This window comes from Blennius ocellaris, assembly GCF_963422515.1.
Source record: "Blennius ocellaris genome assembly, chromosome: 2".
Lineage (NCBI taxonomy): Eukaryota > Metazoa > Chordata > Actinopteri > Blenniiformes > Blenniidae > Blennius > Blennius ocellaris.
In genome coordinates, this window is record NC_137651.1 from 19,325,370 (window position 1) to 19,347,967 (window position 22,598).

At 42.1% G+C, this 22,598-nt stretch overlaps 1 protein-coding gene across 1 annotated transcript in view; it reads right to left on the reverse strand.

Moving 5' to 3' along the window:
• Nucleotides 1-2,134: 2,134 nt before the first annotated feature.
• The window catches only part of pik3cb (phosphatidylinositol-4,5-bisphosphate 3-kinase, catalytic subunit beta), a 62,920-nt gene continuing 42,456 nt past the window's right edge, over nucleotides 2,135-22,598 (reverse strand). Inside the window, exons 6-24 of the mRNA XM_080509563.1 lie at nucleotides 19,840-20,019; nucleotides 18,215-18,382; nucleotides 15,753-15,842; nucleotides 15,286-15,540; nucleotides 14,344-14,440; nucleotides 14,095-14,225; nucleotides 13,664-13,714; nucleotides 12,741-12,929; nucleotides 12,321-12,442; nucleotides 11,953-12,096; nucleotides 11,724-11,823; nucleotides 10,819-11,015; nucleotides 10,617-10,726; nucleotides 10,462-10,540; nucleotides 8,525-8,692; nucleotides 8,313-8,436; nucleotides 8,073-8,218; nucleotides 4,844-4,976; nucleotides 2,135-4,257 (exon numbers count right to left, since the gene is read on the reverse strand). Of these exons, the coding sequence (XP_080365689.1) occupies nucleotides 4,120-4,257; nucleotides 4,844-4,976; nucleotides 8,073-8,218; nucleotides 8,313-8,436; nucleotides 8,525-8,692; nucleotides 10,462-10,540; nucleotides 10,617-10,726; nucleotides 10,819-11,015; nucleotides 11,724-11,823; nucleotides 11,953-12,096; nucleotides 12,321-12,442; nucleotides 12,741-12,929; nucleotides 13,664-13,714; nucleotides 14,095-14,225; nucleotides 14,344-14,440; nucleotides 15,286-15,540; nucleotides 15,753-15,842; nucleotides 18,215-18,382; nucleotides 19,840-20,019 (2,622 nt within the window). The 3' untranslated portion in view covers nucleotides 2,135-4,119. The remainder of the gene's footprint in view (nucleotides 4,258-4,843; nucleotides 4,977-8,072; nucleotides 8,219-8,312; nucleotides 8,437-8,524; nucleotides 8,693-10,461; nucleotides 10,541-10,616; nucleotides 10,727-10,818; nucleotides 11,016-11,723; nucleotides 11,824-11,952; nucleotides 12,097-12,320; nucleotides 12,443-12,740; nucleotides 12,930-13,663; nucleotides 13,715-14,094; nucleotides 14,226-14,343; nucleotides 14,441-15,285; nucleotides 15,541-15,752; nucleotides 15,843-18,214; nucleotides 18,383-19,839; nucleotides 20,020-22,598) is intronic.

Consider the following 22,598-nt stretch of genomic DNA (forward strand, 5'->3'; position numbering starts at 1 on the left):
CAGGCCTCATATTCGTATTTTCCCCTTTGAGTAGTTATTTCATAACTAATGTTGACAGCATAGATGTGGGATTACTACCATTGTGTCGGCACCCCCTACAAACAACCTGTCTTCCAGGTTAGCGTCTTATGTAACTGCAGAGAAGACGAACACACACAGAGGGGATGATTCACACCGAGCGTTGATTGCAGCTTCGAGACACACAGGATCAATAAATAATGGTCTCTAATCCCACAGACCTGGTGAACACTCCCATCAGAGTAAGGAGAAATTCATTACCCGAGTCATACAAAACAGTAATAAAAGGTATTTCAGGGCTGTTGGGATGATGATGAGCTCCCACACAAAAGAGTTTGACGATGTAGAGGGGGTATTTATGAAGATCCTGTTAATACCCTCTAATTCTAGCGTAGACAGAGCCAGGGACCGGTGACAAGTGGTGCGGCCGAGATGCATGAAAGCATCTCGCAGTGTACACTTACACTCAAACAATATATTCAGTACAGTGTCTGGAGAAGTTCTCTCGTGTCACAGTCCAGGGGTGCTTTTTTGTATTCTGAAAAACTGAACACAATCTGTATACAGGAGCTACATCATTATGCCTTCTCATATCTTGAAATGGATGCAGTACATGCATGTGTGGATGGGACTGCATTCACATAGATAAATCAATGCATATGCATTATAGAATTGTATATGCATTTATACACCCAATATAATCTTAACTGGTTTGCAGTTTTACTGTCCCACAGTAACATCTGACTCTTGATGGAGGTGATTCACTTTAATAAACGAAAACCAATTCTCGGCTGTAATGCCAAATATGCTTCGTGATGTTTTCAAAAACTTCCCACTTCTAGTTATTCATAAATGCAGCACTACTGGCCAATGATTAGATCAAAACTGATGCCAACAGAGTACTTAACGATAACAGTCTCGTCTGTGTGACGCAAGCAGAGACAGGAGGTTTGTTCAGAGACTCACTGCCCATCAACCTGCAGATGCATGATTGTATGTTAACCTGTGGCAGTTTTTTTATTTTGTGAGTACTTTTAGCTTTAATTGATCAGAATATTTGATGAATGAAAATCTTGTTTAATTTTCTTAACTGTAGTTTTCTTTTTGCCAGTGTTCACATTACTAATGCCTGAAAAAAGCATCTAGAAAATCAAACTATCAAAGATTCCTATGAATTTAAGTATTGTATTTCATAAGCATACTAAAGTTATTATACAGTTTCCAAGTTGCATTTTCTACAGGGTTTTCTGCAAAAAAACAAAACAAAACACAAATCTGTATTACAATCCCCTATTAGTATTTTACTTCTGTTGAGAAGAATTTAACTGCAAAATGTTTTAGGGGAAAGTTGACTCAGTTGACGTACTCATGTAAAACAAGTAAACAAACAAAAAAAAAAACTATACATTTTTAAGCCCCTTTAAAACCAAATGCAACCATCTTCATAACGTCATTATGCATTTTAGTATCAAAACATTTGTGTCCGATGTGAAATTAAAGATCTTGTTGAATTTCATACAGGGTGCAGCCACATACTGACCCAACATTGATGCTAGAATGTGATGGAAGGTAAATAACTGATCTGACCCGACTCCTGCTGGCTGGGCGGAGGCGCAGACAAAAGTTGTTACATCTCCCCGTGATAGTCTGCTTTCATCTCTGGTAAGTATGTCACGGTGAGTAACTATATGTAATGCGTCTACTCAGACATAGCATCTCTTGAATAAACTGTCTGAACTGCTGAGGATAACTAAGGCTGAGTGGGCTGATGTAACCAGAAAATGATGAGGTGTCCCACGACACCAAAGTCAAATGTACCCAAAGCTTTTGAGTATTTATTATTTGCGTAAGATTGTGATATTTTAGCCAGGCCATGAGAAAATGGAAATTAATGTCTCCACCTGTTGCCGAGGGATTATTTAACCATCTTCTGTTTTGGAAGACATGTTCTCTCTTCGTGCTGCCTCTTGACAGAAACGGGCATCAGTATATTTCTGCTTCAGAATCGATAAACGCTAAAACGAGAAGCCAAAATCCACGCTGTTGTCCCAAGTGGGCGAGCGCAATCGCACAGCTCGAGCAGAATAAATAAAGAGCATGGGCAGATATGCGCCGTGGAAAATAACTTTAATAGAATTCCTATGACAACAAAAACCAGCAAAAACAATAAAAGCCTGTACATTTGACAATATCCAGTGTCTGAGACTTCTGAAGGCAAGCGGTGTGAAATACAGCTGCATCACACATAAACCAGCAGACAAAAACCATTAGAAGCCAAGGCTTTTGTTGTGTTTTCTGAATCACAAGAAATGGGTCATATAGTCAGATATTGCACCAAAACAACAAACAAACCCCAAAACAAACAGAAACACTGATGCATGTGGAGCACTGTAAGTAAAAAAACCAACAACAAAAAACCCGCCCTGAAGGGAATAGGTTTGCATCGCAGTGTAAAGTCCCTACTGATAAATCCCACCCACACCTGCTTGCGGTATAAAAACAAACACTTAAAAAGAGAGCGGCATCTTCGCACATTCAATTTGGAGACATCGATAAAAACACAGTAGAAACAATCAAATAATTAAACAGTCTCTCTCGCTCTCTGTTTTTGGTCCTAATGTGTTAAAAGCAAAAACGTACTTCTTTGCTTGAACAGGTCAATGCCAGTTTAAAAAGGTACAGTATGTGAGACTTAAGAAATGCTACTGTGGTGAATTGCTGTAGCATCCAGTCTGCTCCTATTTGAGCTCTACAAGCATCGGCAATGATCGCGCCAAGGGCTTTAAACCTTGTGCTCACTGCAGCTTCTTCCTTTCTTTTTTGGGGACAGACTGAAAGCTACAGGGACTCACCGCACCCTCTGGTGGTACAAAGTGGTATTTCTGGACCAGCGGGGCGTCAGTTTTCTTGTTATTCCAGTAGATATCTGTGCAGCTCGAAGCATGGCCATTATTGAGATGAAAGTATACAGGCATGATACGTTTTTACACCTACTGCGGATCCAGCTGCAAATAGAATTTGAAATCTGTATCCACCTCTTTTCCCCGGTGCGCCACCAGGAAGGACTCAAAAACATACATACTGCACCTTTAAAAATGTGACAGGTCAGGGTAGTGGTGCCTCAGAGGTGGTAACACTTTTGTCCAGTCATGGTTTCATTTGATGACATCCAAAAGAAACAATGCACTTTGCCATGTCAAAATATAAAGAAACTAAAATAAAGTGTTTAGGTCATTAAAAAGTGAAAATCCTCATAGATTCCTCTCCAAAAACATTCCAGTGTTCCAACATGAGATTCAAATGGTGGACCAAAAAGCTCAGAGTTTTTCTTTCCATCATCACCTCGCTCATGTGTTTTCTTGGTACATTTGTAAAGTAGTCTGGCACATTGATGTATCATGATATATTCTTTAGTGGAAAAAATAGAGGGGGGGGGGGGGGGGGGTTAAAGAAACCTCAAACAATACAATCTTCCTGCAGTTTTGAGGCACAGCTGGAGCAAGTGTTAAGTCTTGTTGCGATGGTACACATCGTTTCCAGACTCTCTCAGTCCTGTCCACACCCACCCGTTATCGACGCCCTACTTTAAGCAGTTCAGAGGCGCAGTCTGAGTCCGAGCCCCTCCACAGGCCAGTCACGCCCAGTTTCAAGTCTGTCTGATGACTTGCTTTTGTAAAGATGAGTCTGCTCCGTGTGGACAGTAGAGCTCTGAAACGCTCTGTGGGGAGACGTTGGGTTCCCTTCCTTTGGCTGCGAGCTCCATCAGCTGTTGGTGCCTGTGCAAAACTTGCAATGACGTCCCCTGTCATGAATCCACAGAACTCAGACCTCAGAGAGGAACTGTGCCACAGTGGTGCAAGGTGAGAAGGGACACGCTAAATTGAAGGTGCAAGGTGACGGAACCATTTCAGTACACTGTGTATGCAGTGTGAGGAGGCTTGTCAATCTGCTCATGTTCGGGGTGTTCTGCGAGATTCCCTTCTTTAAATAGGGTGTGCATTCACCCCGTGTCTTCGTGGGACATCTTGCCTCTCCCACACAGTCCCCTCACTGTGTGCTCTTGGCCCCTTGCAGCCCAGTCCTTGAGGGCTTCCAGCTGCTCTAGGAGCGGTTGTCTTTGGCCACATTGTGGGCCATCCAGTTGACTTTGGTCGTCCAGCTCTCTCGGAGGGCTTCGTCAAACTTCTGGCGGAACTGCTTCAGGGCCTCGTCGTCCGTTTTACCCAGAGCCAGAGAGTCCTGAGGGGGCAGGATCACAGGAGAGGAGGCAGGTTAGCCTTCAGGCCAGAAGGACAGAGAGCCAAAACCACATTTGGACGTAACACCGCATTATTTCATACCTAAAAGCAGAATCAAAAGTACATTCATCAAAACTGGCTGTGGTACAAAAATCATATAAATGTCAGAAAACCCAGGCACATTCTCTCCGCCAAGGGTCTTAAATATGTTATCTGTTGCATACCAAAATCAAATTTGTCTCCTGTTAGTTGTCCAGGTCTTAAATTGACTTAAGTGTTCTAAAAACGATGAGACAAAGTGCAAGCTTTTGTTTGGAAACATACAAATGATTACTGGATTATTCTATTCAAGAGTATTCACAAGTTGTGTTTGATGGGTAGATTGAGTGATATTACTATGAAGGTGAGGATTTTAAAAGGAAAAAAAGGTGCATGATACTTTAATCACTGGCAGCGAAGCAGCGACTTGTGTCCTCCAGTGTTTAAGCCCGTGTGTGTGTGTGTGTGTGTGTGTGTGTGTGTGTGTGTGTGTGTGTGTGTGTGTGTGTGTGTGTGTGTGTGTGTGTGTGTGTGTGTGTGCATGTCACCTTTAGGTACTGGATGTCTTTGACTGAGGTGAGCTCGGGCAGTCCAGCGGTGAGCATGAGGGCGAACAGCGTGATGAAGAGGTTTCCGTTCTTCCTCAGAACCAGATAGGCCTCCTCGCAGTATTGACGGAAACTATGGAGGACAACACACACAACACACACAACACACACACACACAGCATGTTATTCACACTACACACGGCTGCTGATAGCCATGTTTGTAATATAATGATAGCATTGTCTGCAATGTGAGACAGTTTTAGTCACTTAAGACAAATATCGGCCATATTTCCTTTTCTCCATCACAGTTCAGTAAGAAGCCTTGGGGCTAAAGTAGATCAGGCTGGTTAAGGATGAGTTTCTGTATTTACACTTCATTTGTCTCTCGTTTGCCGGCTGCCCACACACTGTTCATAATGGGTGACAAAACACTTCCTTCATGCCTCAGAAGATGCACCCAGTGACTCAGTGCACCCTGATTTCAAAGCCAAAGAAGTAGGTTGATTCACAATCTCCATCACATCTACTTTCCTTGCTTTAGTTTACGTTATTCTGATGATAAACAGATCTTTATTGCAGCTGATTCATATAGAGATTTTACTCGTTTAAAAAAAAATTATACAAGTGTATTCGGTCTCTGATCTGGTTCGTAGTATACTGCCTCGAGCCCACAAATGGCACATTTGCTGACACAGCAATGCTCCTCTGCTCTACTTCTGTGTTTACACTTAAACCATTTTGACGAAACAGTAGGTTTCATTCACTCGCTCAAACACGTCAGGTATGATGTTTTTTTTTGTGGGGAAAGAAAAAAAAAAGTCATCTCACAAGCAGCTTGTTAGATTTCAACACTGCAAATAAAGAAACAACTGGCATGAAGATGTGCAAATACAGACTCCAACAGTAATCACCTACAGTAAAATGGACCACACGAGTGAATGTGATGCTTAATTGATCATAAAATCATATTTTTCCACATCAAAACAGCAAGATAACAGCAAGTTTAAAAGATTGTTGTGCTGCACAATCCAGTCATTCGTTCATCTATTTTACTTACTGCGCATCACAAGGTAAGCGCAGAGAGATAACCTCACACACTCAGCTCCAGGCATTTTGGCAGCACATATGAATATCAAATGAATGTTTTAACAGTGTTTGATAAACACCTGGATTACTGAAGAAAAGAGAACTCTAGAAGGAAACACGCCCGAGCCTCTTGTACCATGTACAGTGTGTGCTGCACAATCAAAAATTAAAAATAACTGCAGATCTACTCGTGATTTTGTGAAAGCCACAGGGGACCACTGCAGAGATGTTAAAGAGCCACAAGTTGCAGACTTCTCAGTTAGGTTGTGCAACACTGATTTCTAATGAGAACATCTTCTCTCACCCAGAAATAAACAGATTTTCCGCAGTATATTTGGGACAAATTTAACCACACAATATGTTATACTTGCAGGTCTGGTCACTTAGGTGGATGACGTGTTTATTTAGATTATTTCTGGCTGAGGGTAACTTAAGTTACAGAAGCCCCTTGATGATTTAACAAGGCCGGTCCAGAGATGTTTATTTTACTGTGGTACTGCAAAGAATGGACATAAGAAAGTGGGTCACAACAACAACCCAGATTGTTGTAGCTCATGGGGATTTCCATATTCACAAAATGAATCAGTCAGTGCTTCACTGAGACTTGTACTTGATATGAGATGGTGCAGATCAGATTTGTGTGCGCGCCACTCGCATGCATGCCGCGCTTCACCAACGTGCACATATCTCGTTTGTTTTTGAGGTTTGTACCCACGCAAATCAATAAAATACATTTGAATTGGGTTAGCTCTTCCAGAATTTTTTTTTTTTAAAAAGCACTTATGCAGATTGTCAGCAGTCTTTGGATAATTTTAAAGCTCTACCATCTTGTGAGTCATTCTGCTGTAGAGATGCGACCAAAACTCCAGACTGACAAATTAAATAATTGTGGTCTTTATTTATTTTATTTTACAGGCTAAATAATCCACACCAGTAAACTTTAAATATTAAAACCAGAGCAGATGATAGTGAAACAATCCTAAAGAAACCCCGTTAGAATGTTGACCAGTGTCCTGGGCTGCACTGCCATCTTTTGGACACAGATGGCACTGCATGGACCCGTACTGTCATTCTCCAAACGACCACTATAAATTCATATTCATGCTGTGCTCCTCTACTACGCTTCCAACAAAAAGCATGAAGAAGACTGTTAATTTGCTCTCTGTCGTAATTTATCATAGGTTAAACCTGGGCTACAAAATCGGCCCATAAGAAGGTTGAACACTTAATGAAATTACAAATGAGACTTCAATTACTTTTACTGGAGTAAATCCATAAAAGGGCCACAGTGAGCTGCACTGATCTACGAGTTTAGAAGATGTAAACAACAGCCAATCCCAGTATGATGTTGCAAAATGAACACAATTACAATGGCATTAAATCTACACTCAGAGGGTGAATTTGTGAATTTACCCAAAATGTTATAAATGCAAGCATTCTGAAATAGGTAATATAGGTGACCATTACAACACTTTAGAGGCTGCTCGATCGTCTCTACACTTCAGCAATGATGAAAGAAGCACTGAGGGAAAAGATAAGCATCTATAAAAGCTTCACCTTTCTGATGTTTTATTGACGATTCATGACATATTCTCTGTTTTGTAAGGAACCTAAATTCATTAGCTGAAGGGAACACATTACAATACTTCAGTAGATTGCAATAAATATACAGCATGGTTAAGTTGTTAAAAAAAAACTGAGAATGTGATTCTCACAATTTAATTAAGATGCTGAAGTATTTTCTTAGAGAAATGCAACTCTAATCAGATGTATTCAGACCATAAATTTGTATCCAGGAATGTAAAATTAATTCGACGACATAAATGTGCAGATCTTCTGGGTATTTTGATGGTAAACAGCTGGTCAAAGCAAAATTCATGCTGCATCTTATGCTTCAATTAAATTCTGCTGAACATTTTCAAACATTCAGTGGTAGTTGCAACTTTTTAATATCCGTCTCAGGGGGCTTATAATTAAAATATACTATGCATAGTATAATTTAAAACTATCGGATTATATTCTAATCAAAGATTAATAAAGGATGTTAAAACAACAGATTAACAAAAAAAAATTACTGTGTAAAACAGATTTAACAGGATAAAGCCCCAAAGTTAGTATCAAAGAACCAGAAAGTGGAACCGACCTGCCAAACTTCTCGGTGTACCCAGTCTTGCCCTGCTGTATGACGTGAATGAAGTCGTGCGTGAGGATGAAAGGCACGCGCTCCCTCTTGATGCCAAACTTGGACTTAAAGTTTCCCAGGATGTGGCCAAAGTCTATGTGGAAGAGCTAAAACACACCAAGGCAGATTAAGTGAGCACCATTAGTATCAGAGGGGAAGAAGCCAAGTGCTCCCAGGATGGCGTCAACACATCTGCCCGACCTGTCCGGTGCTGCGGACCATGATGTTGTCACTGTGACGGTCCCCGATGCCCAGCACGTAGGTGGCTACACAGTAGCCTGCACATGACAGTGTGAACTCCTCGATGGCCCGGTCCAGAGCGTCACTGTAAACAGACAGAGGAATCTGTCACACCGCGTACATCTCTCAGGTTGCAGCTATCACAAGGTTCACCGGGCGGAGCGCAGTCGTACCCAGAGTTCCTCTCTTTCAGCCAGTTGAGCAGAGCGTCCTTGTTGAACGCCGCGGCGGCTGCCACGTTGCTGCTGGTCAGCTGGATGTTTGCGATCGTGTCCGCCGACGACACTACCTCGATCAGCCCCGCCCGGTCCCCAGTTGCAAGGCAACCATATGGCACAATTCTACACACACACACACACAAAAAAGCAATGAAAGGGAAATTAAACAATCCTGAAGTGTTCTGATGTCTTGTTAATCCGAGTATTTTACAAATTTATGGTTGGCTGGGATTTTTCCTTTCAGTCATTTCTCGAGAAAAGAAAAGAAAAATACCCAGAGAGCAACCGTTTTCTGGGGGGGAAGATGCTTGGTTTATAGCAGGAGTCAACTGTAAGGCAACAAGGTCTTCAAAACAGCATTGCTGAATACACAGCACGTAGGCTTCAGCTTAAAAGGACTACAAAAGAGATTCACCTCTGATAGCAAAGAACAATAATAGTAGTTTCACAAGGCTGCAGCTAAATGCATGCTGCCATATCTGAGATCTCAGTTTCAGCCATGACAATAAAATGTGAGGATCAGAATTGAGTCTGGATCCATTCTTCTCTGTATTTGTTCAGCAGTGGTAACATTTTTCCCTGTATTTTAGTATCAACTCAGATTCAGTAGCGTCATCTTCTGAAGGCTCACTGTCACAGAAGTTGAATCGTATCAAAAACAGTTGTTTTTTTTCTAACATAATGATGACTTCAATCCACTCAAATTGCTTCCAGTCACCTGAGCTTGGTCAACCAGACTAAATTTGCAAATCCACTGTGTCACACCTTCATATTAGCTCAGTAAAAAAGATAAATGTCCAGACTTTTTTTTGTTGAATATGGGACTCCAAGATTGGACTCCAAGAAAAAAAAAAAAAGTAGACAGTCCAGCCCATTTATCAGAAATGTAGTGAGTATATTTTGCCCTCTGACAGACAAAGATGGCAATAACTCGGCTGAATGACAAGCAGAGAAAAGGCTACTTAAGCCTAAACTCCTTCCTAATCATTTGACACGTTTCAATTTCTTCTTCTATAATCAATTGTTCTTTCATTGTTGGAAGTATTTTTAGCTTAAAATGTCTAAAGCTCCTCAGTAGAAAGACGAGAGAACTCCAGAATGAATGTGACACAGAATGTGGTGACAAGGATGCATGTATGCAGCACAGCCAGATGATGATACACTTTCCCATTTGTTAAATTTAACATTCTCATTCTTGTCACAAGATGGCAGCAAGCGTTTATCCGGTTGGATCCAGAATCAGGTGACCTGGCCTCTCTGTTAATATTTCTGACAACCATGATCCAACAAAGAAAACATGCTCACTTTCAAGGTTTCATTTGCAGTTTCACCAATCCTTAATGGGGACCAAATGCCTCAAAGGCACCTTTTACTTAACCGACGATGGGCGTTGAGTTTAAGTAAATTGGGAAAACTGACAGCTTACAGAAAAAGAAGCAGTAACGTGCCACTTTGTGGCCATTTTACGACATCGTCTCTGCTTCTATTCCCAAAGTTCCCATTACTGAACTCTGATCCCGTGGCCCTGTAATCTGAAGCATTGTCTGCAAGCTCAACTGTCAAAACAACCCCCCTCCCCACCACCACCACCCAGCTCCAGATGTGTCAGCGCACCGTGAGGGGAGGAGGCGGGTTTGTATAAGTGAGAAAAGTGTGGATCTGATTAAGGTGTGAGGCCGATATTGTGTGCGCGTGTATGTAAGCTTGGGTAAAAGGATGTTTGGAGTGTAAAAGGGTTGGAGGTCAAACTAGCATGGGGTGATTAAGTGTCTCCCCCCCACCACCACTTCTGCTGTCCCCTGCCAGAGCTTCCCCTTCCCCACAGAGAGCAGGAACAAACAAGCCTGACCAAGGCCGAGCGTGCATGTGAGCATGTCGGGAAATTTACTCACCTGAGGTCCAGATTTGCCTCCTTCCACAAAAGATCCATTAACCTTAAAATCTGGAGGGTCAACATGTCTTGTCTGAGGTCTAAAGAACAAAAGAGTGGCGATGAGCACATAAAAGGAGCATTCATGTCTGCCCTTCCTCCATCGCTGACTCCTACCGTCTCCGTTTTTGAAGATGATTCCCAGGGTGTCTCCGTTCAGCAGCTTGTTGTTGTAAACAATCCAGAGTGGCTTCATCTTTGAGTCCATGTACCGACACCTCTCCACACTGGGGGGGGGGGGGCAGATTGTAGATGACAATGTTAAACCCAATCTTATTTGTACCTGAAAGTCTTTTTAAGAGAAGCAGTGTCTTCTTACTTGATACCAGACAGCTGGACATTGGGGTTTAGAGGGGAGTGCAGGTCTGACAGGGTTTCTGTGTAGCCGCTCTGCCTCAGGCACGTCATCATGGCCTCCTTGGTCAGCATGGCCTCCTTGGTTTTGCTCCGAGCGTTCTTGATGGTCCCCAGTTTGATGAGTTCGTTGACAGACTTCAACTTACTCAGGGCTTCCACCTGGTCCGGTAACACAAAACATTTTCAGTGGCTGAAACCAGTCACACTTGGTTACTGACAACTGGGCTCATTGTGGCTAAACAGCTCATGTCAGCACTATGATACCAAGTGTGTGTGTGTGTGTGTGTGTTCTTCAAAACAGGAAAGTGGCTGATAAAGGAAGAGGAAATAGCACGAAGTGTCTTGAGGAGTGACTGTCCAAATCAACACACCAGAGAGCAAAGGCCAGAGGGCAGGATGGCAGACATTGTTGTAGCAGTTGACAGTCCAAAAATACCATAAATTTAGAATAGAATAGAAATACTTCTTTATTTATCCCAAGGGTGTATTCTTGAAATAGCTACACACAGAAAAAAAAAACCCAGAAGAAATTGAAGTTATGATTGAATTTCACCCTATAGGGGTTAACAACTTACTGCAGTTTCATTGCATTAGATCTAATAAAGAAGATACAAGTTTTTCTCCATTGTCTGATTAGAAAAATACAGACTTTAAATTGTTTTGTTTGTACTGATCCATTCTGCAGTCTTGCATCCTATCCTGAAACACGTCATTACTTTTGTCACTATTGATCTTCCTAGAAGCATCTATGTTGAACGTGGCAAAACTGCAGACAGGCCACATCATAAAAAAAAAAAAAGGTTTACATTTATGTGACTGAGAGGTTAAATGCCAAAAAACCCAATATGGAGGCTGAGTGTGACTTGCCTGCTTCTTTAGAACCTCAATATGAGGGATGCTGCCCCGACAATAAGCCTCCAAGATGAGGGCAAACTGGACTGAGACAGCTGGCATGTGGATCTCTGACCTGTAGAGGGCACCAGAGAGGAGGCATCGACAGATGAGAAACCCCTGCTTTCTAGCAAGTCTTCAATTCAGCACACTGTGTTTTTTCCACTTTCAACATGTACACACAGACTTGAGTGTCCTAACACACCGTAGGTGCCAGAAGAGGAAGTGTCCGATCTTGCGGTTCCCCTGAGCGCGCTCCAACAGGAAGTGGGTGAGAGCACAGTCGTAGTACGGCTCGTAACGCAACACTTGCACAAGCTGAAGCAGGTACTGCGACAGCTCCTCATCACTGATCGAGAGGGATGAGGCAAAAGCAGAAATATAAAGGAAAAGTGTAACATTTCTGACTCATTTATGGACATATCACATCATATGGCCTGAGATTCCTTATCTCTAAGCACAGGAAGGAAGCAGGAGATCTTTGATGGAGCACTGCGAATTGCAGAGGATAATGATCTGAATGCTTGAAGTGCATCAGACTACTGCACTCCTGTAGGTGGACATGTTGCTCACCTCATATCACGCAGACAGCGCACTGCATACTCTCTGACATACTGATCGGGGTAGTTGAAGTCCAGGAGCTCCAGAGCATCTCTGGGACTCAGTTTGGGCCAAATCTGAAGCAGAGCCTGGAGCTGAGAGACAAATAAATCCAAAACAAATCCTAAGAAACTCCAGCATTTCATCAGTTATGCATACAAACACATAAATGATCTTGTAAAAGTTTGATTACACATGGGAACATGCAGTAATAAAAAATGCAAATCAATCTTATAGCAATATGAACTGTTTCCCCCCCCCCTCAAGTTAAACAAAGATCAACAGTCTAGACGCTCTAATGTAGATCCTGCTGTGGCTCCAATCTCCCCAAAAACAGGAAAGAAGTGATGTGTGCTGGAAAAGGTTACTGGACTGTAGCTCACGGTGGCTAACCTGGGCCATGTCCTCGTGTTTACTCCACTTGACAGAGAGCAGCAGCTTGGGCAGAGACTGCGGGAAGTTTTCCCGGCAGTCATGGCGCAGTGTCCAGATGAGATCCTTCTCGTTCTCACACAGCTGAGAGAGTGGGTCACGCTCCATTATTTCCTTCAGCTCGATGTAGAACTTTTTCACACCTCGGCCCTGAAGGGAGAATGAATGATTAGTCCGGTAGCTTTAGAAAGAAAGGGTGAAAATGATACAGAGGAGCCCAGACGAGTAGCAGAAGGGGCTTTATTGAGCCATAAGAGGGCAGTAGCGTATCAAAATATGCTTTCACTTCTCACCACCTCCTTGAGAAATGACTATGAATGAATTGCCTCAGAGAAGAACATGTTGTTTGTAGGTCACTAAAAGAGTTCAAAATGTGCGTGTGACGACAGTCCTGATGTGCAAACTATCATTTCGGAACAACAGTGGGCAGCCTGCAGTGAGATGACCGTTAATCTTTAGCCAGTTACAATTTGTAGTTTCAGTTGCAGTCACCTTCTATCAAAGGGCTGCGTTCAGGCATGCCCTCTACATAACACAGGATTACGTAACCGACTGTAACACACCCAGGAGTGGGTTTTCAGTTGAGGGGCGGTGAAACAGGAAAAGATCACTAATCTGATGTACTTTGAGAGTTTTTAACTGGGTTTTAGTAATTTTGGAGCAACACCCTGCTAAAGTGACGATGCGTTTCCAAGGAAACTAGCAAGAGGTGTCTGTCGAAGAGGTTATATTTGTCTATAAAGGGTGTATGGGGGGGGTGATGAGAAATTGAGTTTCAGGCTGACATGCAACAATTCTACACAGAGTCATTTCTGTCCTTGTGTAAATCCTGAGTTCTGAGTAAACAGAATCACTTAATCCCTCCTATTGTACATAACACTCACTATGGACACGCAGTCACTTGCTCTGGCGATCTCAGCAGCTTTTTCTAGGATCTGTGAAAAAAAACAACCAACAACAAAAGTGAGCACCACATTAGCGAACGTGTGCTGATACCTCATTGCCACAGTGCATTCAGTGGGCAGAGCACGTCCTGATCCTCCCATGCTAACAGCCACCATTTCAGTGTAATCACTGGGTACGCCACTCTCAAGAGCACTAAGCTGCCGTAATGACAAGTTTAACTGTAGTCGTGTCTTGAAAGAAGGCGCAGACTAGAGCATGGCACAAAGCTTTGTTGCAATATTATGCACAAGTCCAGAGGAAGTTTGTTCAAATGTTTACACTTGCATTAAGAATCTGAGCTTGGTGGCAGACACACAAAAAAAAAATGACAGAGTGAGTATCTTGAAGGATGGATGTCTTGCCGTCTGACCTTGTCAAAAGGAGGGAAGACGATGGAGTGTGACAAGTACTCTGGGAAGAGGATGTGCAGTGCTGTAGCGTTTTCCGTGTACGGGTTGGTCTGAATGGTTCCTATTGGGTTCAGCATCTCTTCAAGTTCATCTACGCAAGACACACAAACAAGCTCAGATGGATTTACTGTGGTGGAAACAACCAAATTCGCACTTAACTGTACTTTAATAATTTAAAACACAGTGGGAATGTGTGCGCTTGAGTGTACCAGGAAAGGACGACCAGCAGTGCAAGGTGATGTCGCCAGTCTTCAGCTGCCCCTTGAAGTCAAACACCATGGTGTTGACCCAAGCGATGGGGTAATGCTGGGAACACAGAGTGAGATTATTCATTGGTCAGTGGTTGTGGTTTCAAGGTGACATTTCAACCTCAAGTTTTACATAGAGGTCGTCTGAATGGCTCGATCTTCACATTGACATCAACAGCTTGATAAATAATGAACACACACGCAAATTACAAATCGACTTTGTACTAATAGACCATTACATGTACCCAAATAAGCCTGCACATGATTTGCACAAAATAGTAAGGCTCTGCCTGACAAGCAAAACTGTTAAGTCCCAATGTCCCTACAGGTTTTGTTTGCCAACCCTGGTTTCTTTTTCACAATCGGAAGACAAATGTAATAAAGCTTAACGTGAAGTGACTAATATAAACTGTCCATGATTGTGACAGCGTGTGCGTGTGATAGTCTTTTTAAGTTTAAGTAGATGGACGGTTCAAAATAGACGAAAAGATGATGGCAGTCAAGAACCCACACATTTTCATCCAATGATGTCACCGAGGTGTATTGAGACACACGGCACGTCAGCAGGAACTTAATTCTGTGTTTTTATTTTCACCACCGGGATTAAATGTATTCAACTGTGTATTTTGTAGCTCTGGAGATAAACACAAAACACACTTTTTTGTTTTAAAATTAAAAGTACATGTGGGATTTTTTTATTATTAATATTTTAATATTTTATTCATGTGCAGATCAATTTTAGAACATTTTATGATTATGTCTACAAGAGGAACCTGAACAACATGCGGTCAAGGATCAGAGCTTCATGTTCTACAGACTGATGCATTCATTTGGGCTTTTAATTGTGAACATCAATGTTTACGTAAAAGATGAAGCCGATGTTCCACAGACGCTCGGACTTACCACTTTCCCTGCTTTGCGGATGGTCTGGTACTTGTTGATGTGAGCGTTTTTGGTGGATTTCTGCTTCTTGACCTTGTCCATGACGGCATAAATGGCGAAGCAGAGGCGGGTCATGCGGGGCAGGTCGCAGACGGCGATGTCAAACTCCAACGTGTTGTCCCGCCACGTGTGCTCAGAGCGCCCGCTGCTCTCGCTGCTCACCGCCGGCTTGCAGAGCAGCTCCGTGCCGTGAAACAGGCCCGCCCTCACCTGGACCTGAGTGTGGAAGAACATTGCTTTATTCCTTTAGACGCATCCTGTAAATCTTTTAGAGTGATCCACAAATCAGCCTGATGAAAAACATTAACCTGGGCGACATATTTCAAGTGATGAGTGAAAACTGTGGAGAACACCCAGCTGTGAATTACTTCCACGAACGTAATTGACAGTCTTTATTTTTTATAGATGTGGACGAAACATAGGTTTACCTTTGCAGTCTCCTCTGCATTCACCTTGCTGCCTTTCACCAGGACTATCTTAAACGGGCTTGACACGTCCCACACACACGTCTGTACTTGCTGCAGAAGAGAAAAGTGAGAGTAGAGACTTGCTATGAGTGAGTAATATTACCATAATGCACTGTGAAAATATGTACTCCCGACGCACTGCCTTTCTTCGCGCCCGCCAGTTCCCTGCATGCACAAACAATACGGGAGGTCAGGCGGGTCACAGTGATGTCAAGCTGAGTGGATTTGCAAGGGTCAGCAAGTCGCCAGAACAAACAGCATCACATGACACCCACAAACTATGAACATGACTAACAGCCTCACTTCCTGCTGTTGGCTGCCTCCCTCCCTCTCTCTCTGTGGACATTTGCTCCAATGTGCCCCAATGCTCATGCGTGTATGACGGTGAATGTAGTTTATATCTAAAAATATATATTATAGCTATAATGAGGAGCGTTGCCACAAATATACACAACCCACGCTTCGGTTTGATTGTGCAGGTTCGTACAGCAGGAGCAGGTTGATTACATGGAAATAAATCTCAGTGCTAAACACACACAGACCAATCATACTTTCAGTTCATTACCGTCTCACGAGTGAATGCCTCCTTCTTCCACTACATTCATTATTAGATTATTAACAAAAAAAGCTATTGTCCATACACTAATTCTTATAAAAAAAAAAAAAAAAAACAGTTCTAAATTCTTAACAGAAGATCAATATGACACAGAGTCACAGAAAAAGGCTCTTGAAAAGGGGAATTACAAACCATATTTATAGCTCTGGTCTTCACTGTTTATTCACAATCACGTCTTTGAATCCAAACAGCTGAGGCTCATTCATCTCGGAGTCTAAACTTAGATGCTGTAACAATACTGAGGATCTCAAAGGACAATAGGAAGTCGAAGATGCAACACAAAGCCGAGCCGAGCTCGACTTTGAAAGGTCTCTGAAAAGGTCTCATGAGTTCTACCATAAACAGGAGGAGACAGCAAAACTACAGAGGGACCAGATTGAACAACATCAGCTAAAGTTTGAACTGGAATAAAAATAAATAAATAAAAAAAAAAAAAAAAAAAAAGTGTAATTCAACAAATGAAATGTCAATCAAAGCCACACTGCACGAGTTAAAGTTGACTAATGAATCAACTGGTTAGCTGGCTAACGCTAACCTCTTCGCGTCAAAAATGCAAAACGTTTGGTTGACATTTCCCTTTGAATCTTTCCAAATCACTGCTGAAATTACACAATGATTGATTGAAGGCGGGTTAAAAGATCAGTCCACACTCCCACTCCCACTTCCACTTCCCTTCTGCTTTTTTTTTTTTTTTTAAATGAGTCACAACCTCTGCCGCACAGGACAATTTACAAAATATATATCTGGAGTCAATAGAAAAGATTCACTTGTAAATTTGCATTGCGCATTTGACTGCGGTAACGTTTATTAGCCGAGTCGACACAATGTCACCTCGCGCCTCGTCATGCACGCAAACAAATTATTCCATCAAAAGTATTGTGACAAGTACAGCTCTCAATCCCAAACAGGGTTGTATTAATGGGGGGCCCTCATTGGTGTGGCAGTTGATGGTAGGGTCACCTGTATCGCCCTGTCCATACGGGTGAAGTGTCAGCAAGCAGGCCAATGCTGAATTCTGATAGGGTGTGCAATTGTGTGAATACGACTGCGAAAGTGGGAGAATATTTATCATGAAAAATGATTCACAATCACTGTGATGCTTAATAAATCCTTTGTGTTGTGAAGCTCGATGAGTATACAAGTAATTATTCAAGAAATGTGGTAATTAGGAAACATCAGTGGCTGTTTTTAAGTCACAAGAAACCCAGTTTATGTGATGAATGTGAGAACATAATGATTTGTCTAATGACCGACACCTGCAATATTTATCCACCTTTCAAAGCGCAAATCACCGGGGTGGTGACGGCCATCATTCTGTCAGGCATTTGAAACCCTGGGAGACTCGCTTACTGAAGCCAATTAGATCCAGCGTGACATTTAATGTGTGGACGTGCACACTGAGCAGTGATGTGCACCTGGAGGCAGCGGAGCGGCAAGGAAGTGTGTGTGTGTGTGTGTCTGTGTGTGTGTGTGTGTGTGTGGGGGGGGGGGGGACACACTGCAGGCCTGATCCGACACACTGAGTGCTACCCTATAAAAGACAGGTGGCAGCTGCCTGGTAAGTGTTTACTCAGTAAACCTTCCCAACTGCCTCACCCGATGCAGGTGAATCAATTAAACCACGGCGCTTTGGGCTTCATTTTTTTTTTTTTTTTTTTGGCGCAACAAGAAGACTAGTGAGGCGGATGTGAGATAACTTATCTTGTGTACATTTTATGAGCGTCAGTTAAGTAAATCACATTTTAAATTAAAGTCAATAGCTGAAACAAAGAAGTGAGATCGGTCCACAGAGAGCTTCTGGCCTCACCGTGGGAACCCGTCTCTTCGGAGGTAGTGGTAGAGGTGGGTTGGAGGACTTGCGGCTCACGACAGCCCCAATGACCGACATTTCCTTGTCAAACATGGTCTTTACGGTCTTGGTGTGGACCAGAGTGAGGTGAGGCGGCTCCTTTGCCTGCAGGCACGTGCGGATGTACTGTGAACAAGATATGACAGCAACAGGTTAGATTTCTGTGCAAATTCACATTTAGAAAAACACTTTCATGAAAATGTTAAATGATTTCATATATTTTTTTTTGCTTGTAAAAATGTAAATCATACTTTTGCCAAACAGAATGTAGTTGATCTCACTGAAATCGAGGTGTTTTATAAGGACATCTGCTTGTAGACAATTCAGGTTTGTTTAAAATATATATTACACGTTTCACTGTTTAAATAAGAGGTGTCAAACATTTTAGTTCAGGGACAGAGCAGCACAATTTCCTCTTAAATGGGGAAGACCGTTAAAATAATGGCTTAACAACCTTTAAATATAACCTTGAAAGTTTTTCATTGTTGTGGCATATTATATACATAACAAAAATGTCTATATTATCACATAAATAAACAATTACTCCTGAAAATCTTTTCAATTTCAATATAAAGGCCAATTTTAATATTACCTTTTGGTGCAAAATAGTGAGAAATGACAAGAAAAAAAATATCTATAGCTGTTGCATTTTGCATGATTTAAAAAATTCACCCTGACAGCATGGCTTTGAGGCCAACGCTAATGTAGCACCTTCCACAGGAGCATCCATGATATCTCAGCTCAAGTCTCATTGTTGTGCCACAGATTGTTTTGTTATTGTTTGAAACATAGTGCTTGTTGGTGACTTCAAGGTCAAAGCCATTGTGTCTTTTAAATTTCTTCGGCATGAGGATGAAAAATTGGATAGATTTAGTGAAGAGCTGGGGGATAAGCAGCTACACCTGCCTCTGCAGTCATCACTTTACAACCCATGGGTGTAAAGTGTATTACAATGGTTAATCAATCCTTAATTTGGACAATCTACTTTGCCATTTGATTGTAGTCTTAACTGTATTTGTCTCCACATAGAGAACAGAGTGGACAATCTGCAGATCAGGCTTTAAACCATCTCGAGATTAAATACTTATTTCTGTTGAGTGGCAAAGTCAAAACCTGGATTTGTTTTCAAGTGGCAACACGTTCTGATGAGAAACAAAGCATGTTTGGAAATGATTTAGGCTGTTTGCACAGAACAGATTTAGCCTGTTGAAACAGGTTTTTAATAAACAATGGTATACTGAAGAGAGAATCCCCAGCTTGCATTTTCAGTAAAATATATAATCAGTGACATGGTCAAAACCTGTAATTATCAGTTTATACTGAAACTCTTCCATGCTGAATGTGCCAATATTTTCTCTTGGTAGCAGTTAAAATAATTCAGTTGACAACTATATGACCTCACACCCAAATAAAGGTTTGCCACCTTGTATCAAGAATGACTCAACAATGGGAAAACATTTGCTGTATTAGCGAAAAAAACAAACAAACGTCTTCTATATCTGTTGGTGGACATGACATTGAACAGGAGGTGAGACACCCGAGTCAAGTCACTGATTAACCCCTGACCAGACACGTCCACTGACCTTGTACTGACTGAGGGGGTGGTCGCCACACAGGAACTCCAGGCAGTGGCTGACCCTCAGCACATACTGACCCCCCCACGCCTCTTCCTCAGGACCGTGGGTGGTCACCCACTTCCTCAACGCCTGCTCCATCAGCTCGGCGGGGGTGTAAGAAGATGGTACCTTGAGGCTGGCCGAGTCCTGCAAAACCGGAGAGGAAAACGGAGACTTGTTGTGAGGTTTGATTGATTTGTGACAGAACCATTGCGGGAATTTCATCAAATCTCCGTAATCTCTGATTAAAAGGTTATATTGAGTGTACTTTTGTTGAATCGGGACCAAAAACACAAAAGTAGAGGAAGAAAAGGACCGTTCACATGTTAGTGACCTGCGAGTTTGTGCAGTGGTTAGCACGCTTAGTAAGATAGCCCTCACTTTGAGTCCTAATTTGGGGGGGCCTCTCTGTTTATTTGGAGACTTTAAAATTAATGTAGATGTACGTGTTCAATGTATATATTTACATTTCCCCATAGACTAACCAGACGGGTTGACCTTCAGCTTTGGACGATAAGCTGGAAGATGGATGAATGGACATTATTAACTTGCTGGGAACTCTGTTGCAGGATCAGGTGAAGGGGCAGGGTGACTTGTCTGATGTCAACATTGATATTCTCCAGGTTTCTGCAACTTTACAGATTTGATTTATTTGAATTAAGCAGAACTGGTCCATTTCCATACATACAAGTTCTTTTCCTCTGATGTGTGGTGCCAGTAACTGAACACCATTGTAAGCTAATGTAATGAGATAAAGCTTAAATTAACTTAAATATATATTTATTTTAGTTAAGTATTTAGTAAAATTTATTTTATTCAGCTACAAGCTTCTTATTAGCCCATTTTGGAACTATTTGGAGTGGAGTTTGGCTGATCTACAATGGTACATAGCAACTGATGATAGGATACACCATTTCTCAGAGATGAAGGTAGATTTAATGAAGCAAGAGTAGCTGCTGGATGTTTGAGGGAGGCCAATGTAAAAAAGTAGATCTTGCTGTTCTTAGGAAAGGACCCGTTGAATTGATTGAATTATGTTAAATATTTAATTGCAGCTTCTGCGGTCCACAGCCTTGACAATTCACATGTTCCACGTTTATCTACTGAAACGATAAACAATTCTTTTATTGACAATTATCGTTAATAATCATGGTTTTTGAAGAGTACACAATGTTTCATGATTTGAACGCAATGTGAGTTCATGTGTGCGCTCATGGCTGAACAAACAGGCTGCGCAATAAAGTGCATGTAAATCCATTCGGGTCTTATTAGAGCCAGTCCGATACGCTCCCCGCACCACTGTGAGCCTCACTGCTTCATGCTATTTAAAGCACGGTGCTGACCTGATACCTGAGATGGAATTTTAATTTCCTGCCGGGTTCCATAAAAAAAAAAAAAAGTCACCCATTAATCATCAACTACAAAAAACGACCATGGCGACATGTGACGGTGCTTCACACAAACCTCGTCCTGGCGAGACGGTTCAGGATACTAATGACATCCTCTGATGAGATCACTGAGAGGAAGGATCACGCTTGAAGCTCGGCCGTGTTCACTTTGTGAACAATAAAGTAGGCCGCCACACTTCCTGGCTATAATGCAACTTATTGTGTCTGACCTCCCAAATATGACTTCCTGCCAATGTCCACCTGAGCGCGGTGGCACAGATGGTCCGTCTCTGTGGACACGGACGTGTGTGTGTGATGTTGATCAGAGCTGATATACAAGAGTCTGGAGGGACCTGACCATCTGTTTTATTATTAGATAATAGTATGAACTGAAGCAAAGATGTGGAGAAGCACAGACAGATGGAAGCATGCAGTCAAGTGAGCTCAGAGCAGGGGGGGCAGAGAGAGGTTCTTTTTAATCAGCAGTTTGGTCCCCTGAGCTGTCAGCTAGTGTGTGTGTGTGTGTGTGTGTGTATGTGTGTCTGGGAAAGTGGCATAATTTCACTGATGGTTTTGACCCACTTAGTGTTCGTGTCATGTGTCTGTTTGCGAGGTGGGCTCAAGTCACGTGACTTGTGCGAAGCGGCCGAGCTGCAGCAGCATGTGCCTGCGTCGGAGGAGTCACACGGTTCGCTTTGCTGCACAACACAAGGTGGTTTTGTCTTCAGTGGCACCTTGGCATTTGGAGTTTATTCATGAATGGAAAGAATTCAAACATGAAATATGACAAGAGTCAGCTGAGACCCCCCCCACCCCAATTTCTTTTGGTGACACGAACAAACTAAATACAGCCTAGAACAGAAATACAAGTCGTCATTTAGACTGCAAAACAGCTGCCATGAAACTAAAGTGTCATGTAATCCAAGTGTGTGTCACTTAATATAACGAAAGAACCAAGTAGATTTTATGACAAGTGTTTTATGAAACAAGTGTAATGAGTCAGTGTGTTTGATGTTTAAACACAGACCTATGATCTTGATGACTCCATTCAAGGTCATGGATCTTTTGTCGTTCTGTTCATTCACAAGTCATTACAATACTTACAGCTGCAACTATCGTCACATTGTTTTTATCAATCTTTTTTTTTTTTAACAGTTTTGGGAACCCCTGCCCTCGCTTAGGTTTGAGAGAATCCGTCCTCTCCAAGATGCACTTTTTATTTGCATCACTTACTTACTTCATGTTTCTAACAGGCTGTTGGCCTTTGAGATTTTTAGAATCACTTTTGCAGCCATCAAATTCCAACTCCCGACTTTTTTTTTCATGAATTTGCTAAAT